Raw genomic sequence first — 15539 nt, forward strand, 5'->3', positions numbered from 1 at the left:
TATACTAAAAAGTGTGTTTAGTTGGCACCATCGATTTGAGTAATCCACTCGTTTAACATGCAGAGAAAGGAATCTGAAAATCTACCCATAAACTTTGTTTCAACAAGTCAAAATATGTTTCTTTTCACTCCTCAGATACACTAAAATGTAATCAAACTATAATATTTCTTACGGAAAAAACTATGTTCAATAGGAAACCGATTTTAGCAGGTGCGTCTTGTCTTCATCTCGCGCCCAAACACGAATTTCCAAGACTGTGTCCCTGTACTAAAACTAATATTTCTTATTCATTTTGGAAGTTACAAGCCTGAAACCTTGAACATAGACTGCTGACACCCCGTGGAAGCCATAGGAATTGCATCCTGGGAGCTAGAATTCAGTATGCCCCTATACTTTCCATTATAAGAGCATGGTTTCTCTCAAAAACTAAAATTCTGGTTGGTTTTTCTTTGGATTTTCTCCTACCATATCTATTGTGTTATATTCTCCTACATTATTTGAACATTTCTACAAACTTCAATGTGTTTTCTTTCCAATGATACCAATTATATGCATATCCTGGCTTCAGAGCCTGATCAACAGGCAGTTTACTTTGGGCATGTCAGTCAGGCAGAAATTGAGAAAAAAGGGGGCCTAGCCCTAAGAAGTTTTTAATTAACACTCCATCTACAGATCACATTGTTTCCATTGTTTCGCTTAAGCAGTTAGCTTCTTACCTAATCACATGCTAATAGTCGGAATTTGGCACCTCCATTATAAGGCAATCCAAGAGTGCAAGTCTGATATAAAATGGCGTTTAATTTCATACTGTAAGCAAACAAAGAGTAAGCTAAATGTATTCCATTGTGATTAAGATATAGTCCTGAATTAGTCAGTCAGCAGAGTTAAAGTGACAGTACAAAAGTGCAGACTTGGACGCTGGTTTTATGGACACAATCGCTAGTTTTTCCTGTAAAGTGCTATATTTGTACCATTGAGGGCCAGTTTCCCAGACACATAGTAAGCCTAGTCCTGAACTAAAAAGCTTGTTCAATGATGATTCTCCATTGAAGGTGCTTCTTAGTCCAGAACAAGGTTTAATCTGTGTCTGGGAAACTGGCCCATAGTGTCCGGGGCCCCACACAAACTTTTTTGTTCAAACTCATCTGTTTTGTATGCTAGGGACTCTAGTGAGTAGGCTGGACCCTGGTTCATCTGTTTTGTATGCTAGGGACTCTAGTGGTGTGGGGGCTGTGCTTTGGTAAAGTGGGTGGGGTTATATCCATCCTGTTTGGCCCTGTCCGGGGGTATCATCGGATGGGGCCACAGTGTCTCCTGACCCCTCCTGTCTCAGCCTCCAGTATTTATGCTGCAGTAGTTTATGTGTCGGGGGGCTAGGGTCAGTTTGTTATATCTGGTGGATTTCTCCTGTCTTATCCGGTGTCCTGTGTGAATTTAAGTATGCTCTCTCTAATTCTCTCTTTCTCTCTTTCTTTCTCTCTCTCGGAGGACCTGAGCCCTAGGACCATGCGTCAGGACTACCTGGCATGATGACTCCTTGCTGTCCCCAGTCCACCTGGCCTTGCTGCTGCTCCAGTTTCAACTGTTCTGCCTGCGGCTATGGAACCCTGACCTGTTCACCGGACGTGCTACCTTGTCCCAGACCTGCTGTTTTCAACTCTCTAGAGTCAGCAGGAGCGGTAGAGATACTCTGAATGATTGGCTATGAAAAGACAACTGACATTTACTCCAGAGGTGCTGACCTGTTGCACCCTCTACAACCACAGTGATTATTATTATTTGACCCTGCTGGTCATCTATGAACATTTAAACATCTTGGCCATGTTCTGTTATAATCTCCACCCGGCACAGCCAGAAGAGGGCTGGCCACCCCTCATAGCCTGGTATCTCTCTAGGTTTCTTCCTAGGTTCCTGCCTTTCTAGGGAATTTTTCCTAGCCACCGTGCTTCTACACCTGCATTGCTTGCCGTTTGGGGTTTTAGGCTGGGTTTCTGTACAGCACTTTGTGACATCAGCTGATGTAAGAAGGGCTTTAAAAATACATTTGATTGAACACTATACATGTCAGCTACTACAGTGACTGAAATGACTGCAAAACTTAACAAAGAGCTGCTGTTAGTTTCAGAGAGGGTGGCAAGGAATAAGTTAATCCTAAATGTTTCTAAAACTAAAAGCATTGTATTTGGTACAAATCATTCACTAAACTCTAAACCTCAACTAAACCTTGTAATAAACAATGTGGAAATTGAGCAAGTTTAGGTGACTAAACTGTTTGGAGTAACCCTCGGCTTGGAGTAACGCTGCTCTACCTTCTTAACAGCACTATCAACAAGACCACCAGAGGTCTCTTCACAGTCCCCAAGTCCAGAACAGACTATGGGAGGCGCACACTACTACATAGAGCCATGACTACATGGAACTCTATTCCATATCAAGTAACTGCTGCAAACAGTCAAATTAGATTTAAAAAACTGATAAAAATACACCTTATTGAACAGCAGGGACTGTGAAACAACAAACATAGGCACAGACACATGCATACACACACACACACAATAATATAAGCACTATACACACACGTACACATGGATTTTGTACTGTAGATATGTGGTAGAGTAGGGGCCCAACACAGTGTGTTGTGAAATCTGTGAATGTGTTGTAATGTTTTTAAAATTGTATAAACTGCCTTAATGTTGCTGGACCCCAGAAAGAGTAGCTGCTGCCTTGGCAGGAACTAATGGGGATCCATAATAAACCCCAGGAAGAGTAGCTGCTGCCTTGGCAGGAACTAATGGGGATCCATAATAAACCCCAGGAAGAGTAGCTGCTGCCTTGGCAGGAACTAATGGGGATCCATAATAAACCCCAGGAAGAGTAGCTGCTGCCTTGGCAGGAACTAATGGGGATCCATAATAAATACATTTCTGCATTCGTATGTGAAGCACGTGCATAATGAACTGTACAGTTAACCACTCTGTTGAACAATTCTGTTCACGTCACAGAACTGAGCGGACTATGAATCAGTGATATAGTTGGATATTATATTGAGCTTGAATATTACATTGACTTCAAATCTTAAAAGTTGCACGAAAATCTATAAAGGCAGTATTTCAAAATGGAACTTTAATCATCATGACAGCAAATACAAAAATCCTCTATAAAAATATAAGAAAACTATTTTCTAATATGATATTTCAACAACTATTAAAACAACTGGAATTCCAAATGATTCAAATATGTAGAAAGTCATCAATGCATGTTATATAACATCAACACAAACTAAGTACTGGTTAAAGTAGTAGTAAATAGCTAATTTTCATTTCCTGTTGAAAAATGTTTTGCTACGGTATGCCCTATGAACACAACACTGGTGTGATCAATCTAAGTCTTCTAGAGCTACATTTCTTTCTCCAGCAGTTCTAGATGTCCCTCTGGGCCTCACCTTACCTCCTCCTCTCCCTCAGCCTGTGGGAGCCTCCTCTCCCTCAGCTTGTGTTATTCTCCTCTCCCTCAGCTTGTGGGAGCCTCCTCTCCCTCAGCTTGTGGGAGCCTCCTCTCCCTCAGCTTGTGTTATTCTCCTCTTCCTCAGCTTGTGGTAGCCTCTCCTCTCCCTCAGCTTGTGGAAGTCTCCTCTTCCTCAGCTTGTGTTACTCTCCTCTCCCCCAGCCTGTGTTACTCTCCTCTTCCTCAGCCTGTGATACTCTCCTCTTCCTCAGCCTGTGTTACTCTCCTCTCCCTCAGACTGTGTTACTCTCCTCTCCCTCAGACTGTGTTACTCTCCTCAGGGCCATGATAGCGTTGGATGTGGTTCTTCAGACTGACATTGTGATTGAAGCACTTCTCACACAGCTGGCACTTGAAGGGCCTCTCCCCTGTGTGGAGGCGCATGTGGGACTTGAGGTGGCTCGCTTGGTTGAAGGACTGTTGGCAGACCTGGCACATGTGGGGCGTCTGCCTTGTGTGAATAATCACGTGCCTCTCCAGATGGTTTTTGTTAGAAAATTCTTTGTAACAAGTGTGGCAGATGTTTCTATTCAGGTTGCTGTGGGTTCGTAGGTGGCTGTTCCTTGCCATTAGGTCATAAAATTTTTCGGAGCATTCTGAGCACTGGTAGGGAGAGTTCTCATCCTGATGGCTCTCCTCGTGTGTCAGTTTGTCTGACCTGGTTTTGAATGGCTGCAGGCAGAACTTACAGGGGAAAACATGGTCGGGGTGGTGGAGGTGCCTGTGAATCTTGATACCCGTTTCAGTCCTACAGCGCTTACCACAGTCTACACAGCGGAATTTCTTGATCTTGTGCTCACACCGATGGTCCTTCTTGTGAGGAAAGATGCCACAGTCTGTACAGAGCAACCGATGAGGTTGTGTGTTGTGTTCCCGTCGTACATGTTCCTTGAAGCTGTCCGGGTCCTCGAACTGCATGTAGAATCGGTCAAATCCAACAGCTTGTTGGACCTCACTCACACACACACCACAGGCGTACAGTTTCTTATGGCGCTGTGTGGTGCAGGCGAGTACGGGCTCGGCTCCACAGTCAGTACACCACTCCACAAGTCTCTCTTCTTTCTCTATTCCGCTCTGAGAATTATCAACGTCGGCCTTTTCTGTTAGACCAGAGGAACCTGCCATTTCCAAATCCTCAGAAGAATCAGAGTCCATTACAATGTCTTCCTCATCAGACGGCTCCCACTCGATCTCATCTGATCTCTCCTGCTTATTCCGTTTCTTGGGCTTTTCGTCCTCCTCACTCTCTTCGTCCGAGGACCGAGAATCATGTTCACACAACTCCTCAGTGATTTCCATAGTCAAGCAAATGTTCTCTAGGTCTGGGTCTCTATCTTCACATGGCTGGGACAATGTCCCTCCAACCGCCTTAGGAAAGGAAAACAAAATATAATTACTTTGGATTACAGGCATGTCAGAATCTTGTTAAGAATGTTGTGTGCAGAGTTTGTATTTCATTGTGTACACTATATTGTATCCTGTGCATTCCCACCTCTTCATTCAATCCACAGGTTTCCTGGGCAAAAGAGGGCTGGCTCATCCATTTCCTGTGGTGACTGCAGAACGGGCACGTCTGAACGACAGAGAAGCAACCCAGTTCATCCTGGATCCTGGCATCACAGTCGCAGCCACACCTCTCGCAGAGCAGGAAGAGCTGCATCAGACAGACTCTGTTCACACACACATCTGCACTCCTGTGGATGGAGGGGAAGCAACAGAGGGGTTTTAAATCGTACCACAATCGTACAATCTCTAAACACTTCAAAAATTAACAGTCAATGACCAAATACATCTGGGCTGTAGGATTGTTAAGTACCGATAACAAAGAGGTGGTGGGATTATTTGAACGTACTCAGGTGTAATGTCAATGCTGGTTCCAGAATCCTGGACACGGGGACGGGTCAGAACACCTGTGAACATTCACATTGGAACATCAATGACATTTTATGAGACAGAAATTCTACCTGTCTTCATTGTTACAGTCTAATTGGAAAACTAAGTGGAATCGTCATGGACAATTTACCACCATTTCTTGAAGTGGAATGAAAAAGATGCCTGTACAATAGACCAGTGTTGATATTTTAGAAAAATATGAAGTGAGATAAGATCTGAGGAAGGAAGGCAGGTAAAATCCAAAAACAAGACAAAACGGTGACCAGTACGACGCAGAAATCGTTTAGTTAACTATTCAAAGATATTAGCAAAAATATATACAAGACAGAAAAACATGACGAAAACGTGAGTGCTGTTTACCACTGACAAGAAGGTGGACAACGCTGAGTTATTTTATACTGACCTTTGTTCTTCCTTCCAGGCAATATTGGAGCCACCTGTATAGATACATCTGTGATCACTTTTCATTGTAAAGACATCCCAGTAAACATGTCAATGTCTACATCTCACATGGAACCATTTATATAGTGCCCATAGGGTTCTGATCAAAAGTATTGCCCTATATAGGGTGGCATTTGGGAACGCATTCAACATGACCTTCAACCAGGGATGGCACCATTCATCAGTCTCTACAGTAATGAGGTAGGGCTAGTTATATTAAACTGTAAAAAAAATGTAGTGGTTGATATTGCACCGACTCACCTCTGGTGTGATGAGCGCTTCAATACTCTTCAGATACTGTAAAGAAAATACAAAATGTTAGGCTACACATCATGAAATATATTGAGACAAATTACAGACGGTAGCCTACATGTAACAAAATAGAACTCAATTGATTGAACATTAAAAATGTTTCCAATATGATTGAAATAAAATATAAAACAGTATGTTATATACCTAATGCAGTCATCTCGGTTCTCATTTGAAGCACCTTTTTATAAATTGTTTGTATCAATTGCAAAGACATTGGCAAGTTATGAATTTGTAGTTAACTTTGTTCTGAAGTCATTGGTGGTCACATAGAGACGGATCAAACCATGTGATTCTGTTTAGCGGAGATCTTCTGTGTATAAAGTGACGCAGGAAGGCAAAACGACACACACCGCTCGCCCGTATTTTGATTTTGACCACCCACACCAGACGCGATCAGGACATGCAGGTTTAAATATCAAAACGAACTCTGAACCAGCTATATTAATTTGGGGACAGGTCGAAAAGCACTAAACATTTATGGCAATTTAGCTAGCTAGCTTGCTGTTGCTAGCTAATTTGTCCTGGGATATAAACATTGGGCTGTTATTTTACCTGAAATGCACAAGGTCCTCTACTCCGACAATTAATCCACGGTAAACCAAGTTAGTTTCTAGTAATCTCTCCTCCTTAAGGCTTCTTCTTCGGACTTTATATATGGCGGTTGGAAACCAACTTTAAGGTGCATTACCACCACCAACTGGGCTGGAGTCTGAACCTCAGTTCATCTTTCAATCACCCAAGTGGGTATATGCTCCTAAAGGTGAGACTTGCAGCACATCAAGGGTCACAAATAGAACCAAGTTCTATGCGAACGAGTAGTGTAGGTGCAATGATTGAATAACGTGTACATTCATTTTGCGACGCGGGAGGTGTGGTCAGCATGTTAGCTTACAAGTGTTTAAGTGCAACGATTAAAAACAATGGTTTTGCGAAACAGCTCGGAGAGTTAACGATGCTCCTACGAAGGTTCTAACGATGAACTTAGCCTTGAGATGCTTTTGGGAAACCGGGTCCTGATAGGCTGGCAAGAGTAACTGAGACCACTTGATCAATCCAGACGGATGACACACACACAGACACAAAACAGTGGACTGACTGGGCACGTTTGAGTGGTAAGGTGAAAGAAGCCGACTGTAAACAGAAGTCCGACACATAAAGTTGGGGTAGGTACATACGCACCGGCAGCAAGTCGGAAATCTGCAATTTCCAAAAAAACACGACAATGGCATTCGTCTTTGTTATTTCCGATGAAGTTGATGCTATCGAAATTCCACTTCTAGACGAAGCTGAACGTGATCACCATGTTGCAAGGAATGAATATACTGATGAGGAAATGAGTTACCAGCCCAAGCTCTTTCTATCATCCACAACACTCGTTTCATATTTTTGTGATGGTTTTCTCAAAATATAACAAGGTAGTGAGTTTATTGGCTACTAGATGGAGAACATATAGGTGTTTTGCAGCATATTAGACATGCTCTGTTGTTGCCATTACTTCATCCCTTGTAACGTCCTCATTATTATGTGTGATTGTGCCACATGGAACTGTGACAGATTCTTACTGTATTGTAATTGATTGCATGTTAGCGTCACTACAGCCTGCAGTGTGTATTTAATTCTCAACCTTCATGTTGTTTTTCTCAGTAAGCATGTGAAGAACAGAATATAATTAAAAATCACACGAAGGACAAAACACTGTACAGAAATCACCAACTAGATTCAGCCGTGGGTCTACAGCCGTGTCCCCATGTGCAGTTGCAAACCGTAGGCTGGCTTTTTTATGGCGGTTTTGGAGCAGTGGCTTCTTCCTTGCTGAGCGGCCTTTCAGGTCATGTCGATATAGGACTCGTTTTACTGTGGATATATACTTTTGCACCCGTTTCCTCCAGCATCTTCACAAGGTCCTTTGCTGTTGTTCTGGGATTGATTTGCACTTTTCGCACCAAAGTACGTTCATCTTTAGGAGACAGAACGCGTCTCCTTCCTGAGCGGTATGACGGCTGCGTGGTCCCATGGTGTTTATACTTGCGTACTATTGTTTGGTTAGATGAACGTGGTACCGTCAGGCGTTTGGAAATTGCTCCCACGGATGAACCAGACTTGTGGAGGTCCACAATTTTTTTTCCTGAGGTCTTGGCTGATTTATTTTGATTTTCCCATGATGTCAAGCAAAGAGGCACTGAGTTTGAAGGTAGGCCTTGAAATACATCCACATGTACACCTCCAATTGACTCATATGATGTCAATTAGCCTATCAGAAGCTTCTAAAGCCATGACATCATTTTCTGGAATTGTCCAAGCTGTTTAAAGGCACAGTCAACTTAGTGTATGTAAACTTCTGACCCACTGGAATTGTGATACAGTGAATTATAAGTGAAATAATCTGTCTGTAAACAATTGTTGGACAAATGACTTGTGTCATGCACAAAGTAGATGTCCTAACCGACTTGCCAAAACTATAGTTTGTTAACAAGACATTTGTGGAGTGGTTGAAAAACTAGTTTTAATGACTCCAACGTAAGTGTATATAAACTTCCGACTTCAATTGTGTGTGTGTGTGTATATATATATATATATATATATATATATATATATATATAAAAATTTGCTTAGAAAACTTGAGGGACCAAATAAAATCACCCGCAGGCGCCAATTGGAGAACCCTGCCCTACAATAACCCATGTGTAGCCTACAATATGTATTACATTTGATTGACACTTAATATTCAATCAACACATTTGAATTTGTTTGGTTACAACAATATTACAGGCGAAACCAATTATGGGCAATAAGATTGGACAACATTACAGTAACACAGATATATTACCGCAAGCAGGATATTTCATTTATTTATGTTAGAAATGTGGATCATATGTAGGCCTACATAATGCGATCGTAAGGATCAATATGTATTTAAACTCTAAATAGTAATCCATCCAGAACAGTCAACATGCATTAATAGTAACCAATGATAGGTGGCGACATCAACCATTTGAGTATGTAGTGCCTTTTGCTTCCAAATAAAACCCAGAAAGTTGTCTCCCACAATGCTTTGGTTCCGACTTCACATTGCAGTTGGCGAGGAGCATCTGCAAAACATTTCAAGTCGACTTCTGTCGAAAGTTCATGACCTTTGGTCACATGGTTGTTGTAAAGGTCACGAAGTCGACATGTTGTCTCAAGCCGGACAATTTTTATACCCATAACGCAACACAGTTTGAAAGGCTGTGACCAACGTCTTGACAAAAAGTGATACGCTTCAACACATCCATTGCTTTGATGATAGGGGTTGAGTTCATTCATTGGAAGGAGTTTCGGGTTTGAGAGCAATGGCGGAAGCAGAAGCAAAGGCTCGTTTCTGTTGGCGCGAGTAAAGATGGAGGAAATTAGTGGAACACTGAAACATCGAAGAATGGCTACAGTTATAAACCAAGCCTCACTATAATAACGCCTCATTCCTTGTTGGAGTGCGATTCATGAGCAAGGATGGTTTTTTTGGGGGGGGGGAAACCCGTCTGAGGTCACAAAGATGGTGAAGGATGCATTGGGAGAAGTGGAGTCAGAGTGACCAGGATTGGTATGATGTTGATTTTCAAATTATCGATGCATGAAGTGGAACGCTATGATTATTGGAATAGGTCACGGATAAATGGTGTCATATGTGGCGTCTCGATGGAGATTGAGGCTTTATGGATTAAGATGAACATGCCAGGAATAGTTGATTCACGTCACTTAACCCGCACTGTCAATGGACAGGAGGAAAGCCTTTCTTTATTATTGATGTTTGATGAAGAAGTTCTCCCGACCCTTGTAAAGCTGGGATATATGAGATATACGGTGGGAGCTTATGTACAAAAGCTACTTCAATGTCATAAATGTAAAAAGTTTGGCCACGTGTCAAGTGTTTACAAACGGAATATCATTGTTGAAGATTCTGAGGATGGACGGTGTTCCAATTGTGATGGGAATCACATTCCAGAGTTCTTTGAGTGGCCTGTTAGGGTGAAGGAGGTCAAAGTAGGATGGATCAGGGCTGTCGAAGGTGTCCTATGCAGAGGCAGTAAAAATTGAGGTGTCCTATGTAGAGGCAGTAGAAATTGAGAAGGTGTCCTATGCAGAGGCAGTAGAAATTGAGAAGGTGTCCTATGCAGAGGCAGTAGAAATTGAGAAGGTGTCCTATGCAGAGGCAGTAGAAATTGAGAAGGTGTCCTATGCAGAGGCAGTAAAAATTGAGAAGGTGTCCTATGCAGAGGCAGTAGAAATTGAGAAGGTGTCCTATGCAGAGGCAGTAGAAATTGAGAAGGTGTCCTATGCAGAGGCAGTAGAAATTGAGAAGGTGTCCTATGCAGAGGCAGTAGAAATTGAGAAGGTGTCCTATGCAGAGGCAGTAGAAATTGAGAAGGTGTCCTATGCAGAGGCAGTAGAAATTGAGAAGGTGTCCTATGCAGAGGCAGTAAAAATTGATAAGGTGTCCTATGCAGAGGCAGTAGAAATTGAGAAGGTGTCCTATGCAGAGGCAGTAGAAATTGTCAACGCAACGAGTAGAGATGATATCAGTGGATGCCCAACAGGATGTGGATGTCAGTCAGTTGAGAGATCCTGAAACACTAATCGTAAAGAAGGTTGATTTTGTTGTTTATTGCACAGGTGATTAAGATGTACAGTTCAAAGTAACAACAACAAAAAATCGAAGAAACTGGAAATCCTTCTGAAAGCAGCTAAAAGTTATTGGATTTCATGGCTGAAACATTGCAGGGAATACCGTCTGAAGTAACGTCTGACTCTCGGGAGACTGAACAAGTTTACAATTTCTGATCAGAGAGGGTGGAAAATATACTAATTTCAGCAAACTCTCAGTTGATTTGGCCGATACATTAAATACAGGACTACGGTGTTGGCTGTAACTAAGTAACTTAGTCTAGGTAGGCTAGGTTACCTCTAATCGAGATCTTTTCTTCTGTGCTGGTGTTGGTTGATCGGATGTCTTCCGTTTTGTTGTGAAGGAAAACACCGATGGTATCGCGTCCCTTTTTAGCTGCCGTCGATTTGGCTTCCCCATCAATTCAGATTGATAATCCCTCAAATAATCTTCTGGCCGAAAATGTTGACTACAGACGCGGATGTTTTGATACTTGGCCACTGGTGTGTTGACATTGTAAATATTATTCTTGATAGCCGCGAGCCATTTACGGCATCGGGGTATATCTCCGGTAGGTAAACTGTGAAAGATTACTCCTTCTTTTTGGGCTTGTTTGTAATTAGCACAGTATGGTACAGAACACCACACGGGCATGACGACGACAACAATATAGTCAATATAAATATATAAATTATGAGATTACAGGTTTGACTTCTCAACGCGTTGTTCGTAACTGCTTGGCGAGCGAGTTTTTGGACTAGCCCACGTAAACGCCATTTCCACTTTACTTCCGGGTCATGTCCCCTAATTTTCGGTCGTCACTAGATATCACAACCCCAAAATCAATAAACCCCGCCCATTTCTAAAATATATCTTCTTAAAATCTGATGTTAAACCTAACTTTAACCACACTGCTAACCTTATGCCTGACCTTAAATTAAGACCAATAAACAATGTAGACTTTGTGGCTGTGGTAACTAGTGTAGTGACAAACCTTCAAGGCTGGAGCAGAGTAGCCTGGTTGACGCGCGACAACACAGCGACTCTGTAATTTAACGTAGTTTACGTTAGCTCGCAAAGTTACAAATCACGTCGTAGGGTAGCAGCTAACTAATTACGTTGGTTTGCGATGGAATCATTTGCCAGCGTATTGTGGAAACGAGCTAGATTTTGGTTTAGCTAGATAAACAACTGTTCGATAGCTACTGTAGTTACCTCAGCTCGACTTCTTTTCTGCTGCGCTGATGATGTTGGCTGATCGGATGCCTTCCTCTTTGAAGTGAAGGGGAAAATCGATGGAATAGCTTCACTTTTCAACGTGCGACGACCTGGCAACCCCATCAGTTGAGACTTCAGGTCCGTTTCGAAATGCTCTGGCTGAAAGTGCTGGCTACAAACACGAACATTTGGATATTTATCCAGTGTAGTATTCACATCATAGGCTGCGTTCTTTATTGCCGCCAGCCACTGTCGACTACGAGTAATATCTCTGACAGGTAACCGATGAAACGTTACCCCAGCAGCCTGTGCTTGCTTGTAGTTCGCACATCCAGGTACTGAGCACCACACCATGACTAAACTTTACAGTTGTCGACTAAAATAAAAGCTGTTGATCGATAATTGTGAACTGGATCCACTTGGTTGTTACCACAGCCACAAAGTAGTAAACCCCGCCCAATTCTATTTCTAATAAAATTAGATGTTTTACCTTAACCACACTGCTAACCTTATGCCTATTGTTGATAAATCGTTTACTGTTGACAGGAGAACAAGAGGAGACAATAGGACGAGGTGGATAGTTTTATAATAAGGCCGTTTAATCACATGTAAAGATATCTTAGTAAAATCTTGCAGCAAGGCTCTTTCTGTCTGATTCTTATGGAACCGTCCGGAAAAGAGGGTAGTTTCAACAGTTGTACAGTTTTATATAGACAACAAGCAAAGTAGATTGATCTGCGAGTCTGGCCTTCCGATTGGTCGATCTGGGTCTTGGGTAGTCCTGAACAGGCCTGGTGTCCACGTTCCATTGGTTCCTGAGATAATTCTTTGTCTTGAGCTCCAACCCTGAGTTGTGTGTGTCTGTGTGATTGTCATGGGGGAGGGGAGTTGTGGGTGTCGTGTATATGTCTAATGAGTCCAGCATATGTCCAAGAGAAAGAGGGGGTGTGGGCATATTGTGTCAACTATAGCTAATGTTGAGAAGTTGTTAAAACAAGTTACCAATATCTAATACAATTTCTTACAAATCCCCCTCTTCACGTCTCACAAGAGACGTGACATAAAAGTATATAAAAAGACAAAACTAAAGGATAAAATTTGTCAGAAGACAAATTTTTAATTCCCTCTCTTCACGTCTCACAAGAGACGTGACATAAAAGTATAAAAAGACAAAACTAAAGGATAAAATTTGTCAGAAGACAAATTTTTAATTCCCTCTCTTCACGTCTCACAAGAGACGTGACATAAAAGTATCTTAGTCCTCGAATAGATAAACAGGTCCAGCTTCCCCATCATCAAGCAATGGGAACATTTGGGCCCTTTCCTGAATAGGGTCTATGGCGGCAGTGATAACACGTCTAGCAAGCGTCCGCGCACATGGAATGCAACAGCATCCACAAAGTACAAAAATGCCTGCAAATACGGAAATAGATACTAGGATAGAAGAAACCAGCGTCTTATATTTACCAAAAGCATCCATCCATGAGTCCCACATAGAAGTGTCCACTCCAGAATGCTGTTTCATCTTACCATTAAGGGTACGAAGTCCCTCCAATGCTACAGTCAGACTCCCATCCGTAGCTGTGTTATTGGGAATGAAAGTACAACACTGTTCACCAAACATTGCACAGACCCCCCCCGTTCAGTCAATAACATATCAACCGCGATTCTATTTTGAAATGCCATCAGGGACGTAGCTGCCAATTGTCCATGGACCGCCTCAAAGCCTTGTTGAGTCCAATTGCCCAGTTTCTGGACATTAAAATGAATGTAGTTAATTATGTCCACATTTTTACTAACTGTTCACCACCAACAGACAGAAGATTCAAACCCAGCTGTCACTTGGTCCACCAGTTTATATTCATCTGGCACCCCCTAGGGACACCAATAGCATCAATGTAAGTTGAGTCGTAAATGAGCAAGGACCAAAAAGGAGACCACTCCAATAACTACACCTGGAGTGGCCAACCACACATTAGTAAACCAAAGAACGAGAATATGTTAAACCCTCAGGTCCATCCCTCTATACAATCTGTACCAGGTGGGCTCGTCGCCACCCGGGAACTTCAAACCTTCACAACAGGGAGGACAAACATCACTTTTTATTCATTCAACAACATCATCTACAGCAAACCAAGGGTCCTCCTCTGTCAGGCCCACTCTCCTGCGGAAGCTTGTTTTCGTATCAGCCTCTCCAACTGGAGCATCAAGCAACGGCATCATACCAGAGGCCCCTTACACATCTGTAACAAACTTCTTCAAACAAGGTATGATACAAGCAACACAGAAATGAAAAACAACAACTAGTGTCAGAAATCCAGTAATCATCATCGCAGCGTACTTACCAAAACAACCACCCAGCCAGGGGAACAGTCCACTCTCCTCCACACCTGCAAGACCCTTCATCTCCACTGATAACCTTGCCAACCCACTCAGAGCTTTTGAAATGCTCCCATCCGGACTAGTATTGTTAGGAACAAACGTGCAACACTGTTCTACAATCCTTTTACATACACCTCCCTGGTTGGCCAGACTTATGTCCAGTGTTAGTCTATTGTGTCTACTGGTTTGTGAGGTAGCATCCAATTGTTCAGCCATCCCTGTAAGTCCTGTGTGGGTGTGTTTAACAAATCATCATTAATTATAGTAGATATAATTGATCCAGACCTTTTGTTTTAGCATCAACAATAGCTGGGCCAATGATGGGCATCAGATGCCACAGGCCATCATTCCTGTTTAATGTCTGGAATTCGTGGGGGACCCCTATTGGGACCCCCAACAGGTTGGTGTGCATGTTATCTGTACCCTCGGACCAAGGAGCGTCACGGTTCTGCCGTCTCCTGGGTTGGTACCGAGTCTCTGTGTCATGTACAGCTCCCAGAAGTTGGTTAGCTATAACCTCAATAATAGGCAATGGTGGTATCAGACTGGCCAAAACACATGTGCAACGACAATTTCCTTTCAAAATGGGGTCAACCGCCTGGCAGGTCCACACATCCACCATACATCAGCAACACCTCTAGTTAATAGTGGCATTAGTGATGCAGGTAGTAGTAGGGAGCCTTCCATAGTCTATACCTCTACCTGTACCAGTGATACAGCTGTTATATCCCCCATATGCCTTAACTCCCCACGGTACCTTCTGGGGAGGGACTTCTGGGAACACAAGACTCAGAGTTTTACACAGGGTTGAATTTGGCTTGAACTTTCCAATATGCACATCCAACCTTCCCCATTACTTAGGACAAATGGGTGAGCAGCCAGAATAGGTCTGGCATGTCCACATACGACACAGTCCTTTCTATTAAGTGTTTTGTAGGCCAACCACATATTCTCCCTTTCCTCATAACCAGTTTCAGTCCCCAAATGTTCACTATCTGAGATGTCTTTTATATTTATTATCTGTACCAGATTGGAGAGCTTAGGTGATGGCGTGGGACTTGGTCTTGAAGTGGTGGAGGAGGCCGGCTGAACCCTGGTCCGTTGGAACTGGTGGTGGTTCTGGCAGCACTGCGATGGTAACATCCCCATC

At 42.7% G+C, this 15539-nt stretch overlaps 1 protein-coding gene across 2 annotated transcripts; it reads right to left on the bottom strand.

Annotated features, from left to right (window-relative positions):
* Positions 1 to 3101: 3101 nt before the first annotated feature.
* Positions 3102 to 12441, bottom strand: LOC120056129 (zinc finger protein 16-like). 2 transcript variants are annotated; one of them, XM_039004326.1, is made up of 6 exons: positions 12005 to 12441; positions 6100 to 6135; positions 5801 to 5834; positions 5357 to 5414; positions 4997 to 5198; positions 3102 to 4872 (listed from the first exon to the last, which is right to left on the bottom strand). In XM_039004326.1, the coding sequence occupies exons 1-6, from the start codon at positions 12359 to 12361 to the stop codon at positions 3763 to 3765; spliced, it is 1797 nt and encodes a 598-aa protein (XP_038860254.1). In that variant the 5' UTR covers positions 12362 to 12441; the 3' UTR covers positions 3102 to 3762. The 2 variants fall into 2 exon arrangements, with proteins under 2 accessions (XP_038860254.1, XP_038860253.1); XM_039004325.1 differs by lacking the exon at positions 12005 to 12441 and adding an exon at positions 11087 to 11564.
* Between the last annotated feature and the right edge of the window lie 3098 nt (positions 12442 to 15539).

Source organism: Salvelinus namaycush, chromosome 11, assembly GCF_016432855.1.
Source record: "Salvelinus namaycush isolate Seneca chromosome 11, SaNama_1.0, whole genome shotgun sequence".
In the NCBI taxonomy this organism is placed as follows: domain Eukaryota; kingdom Metazoa; phylum Chordata; class Actinopteri; order Salmoniformes; family Salmonidae; genus Salvelinus; species Salvelinus namaycush.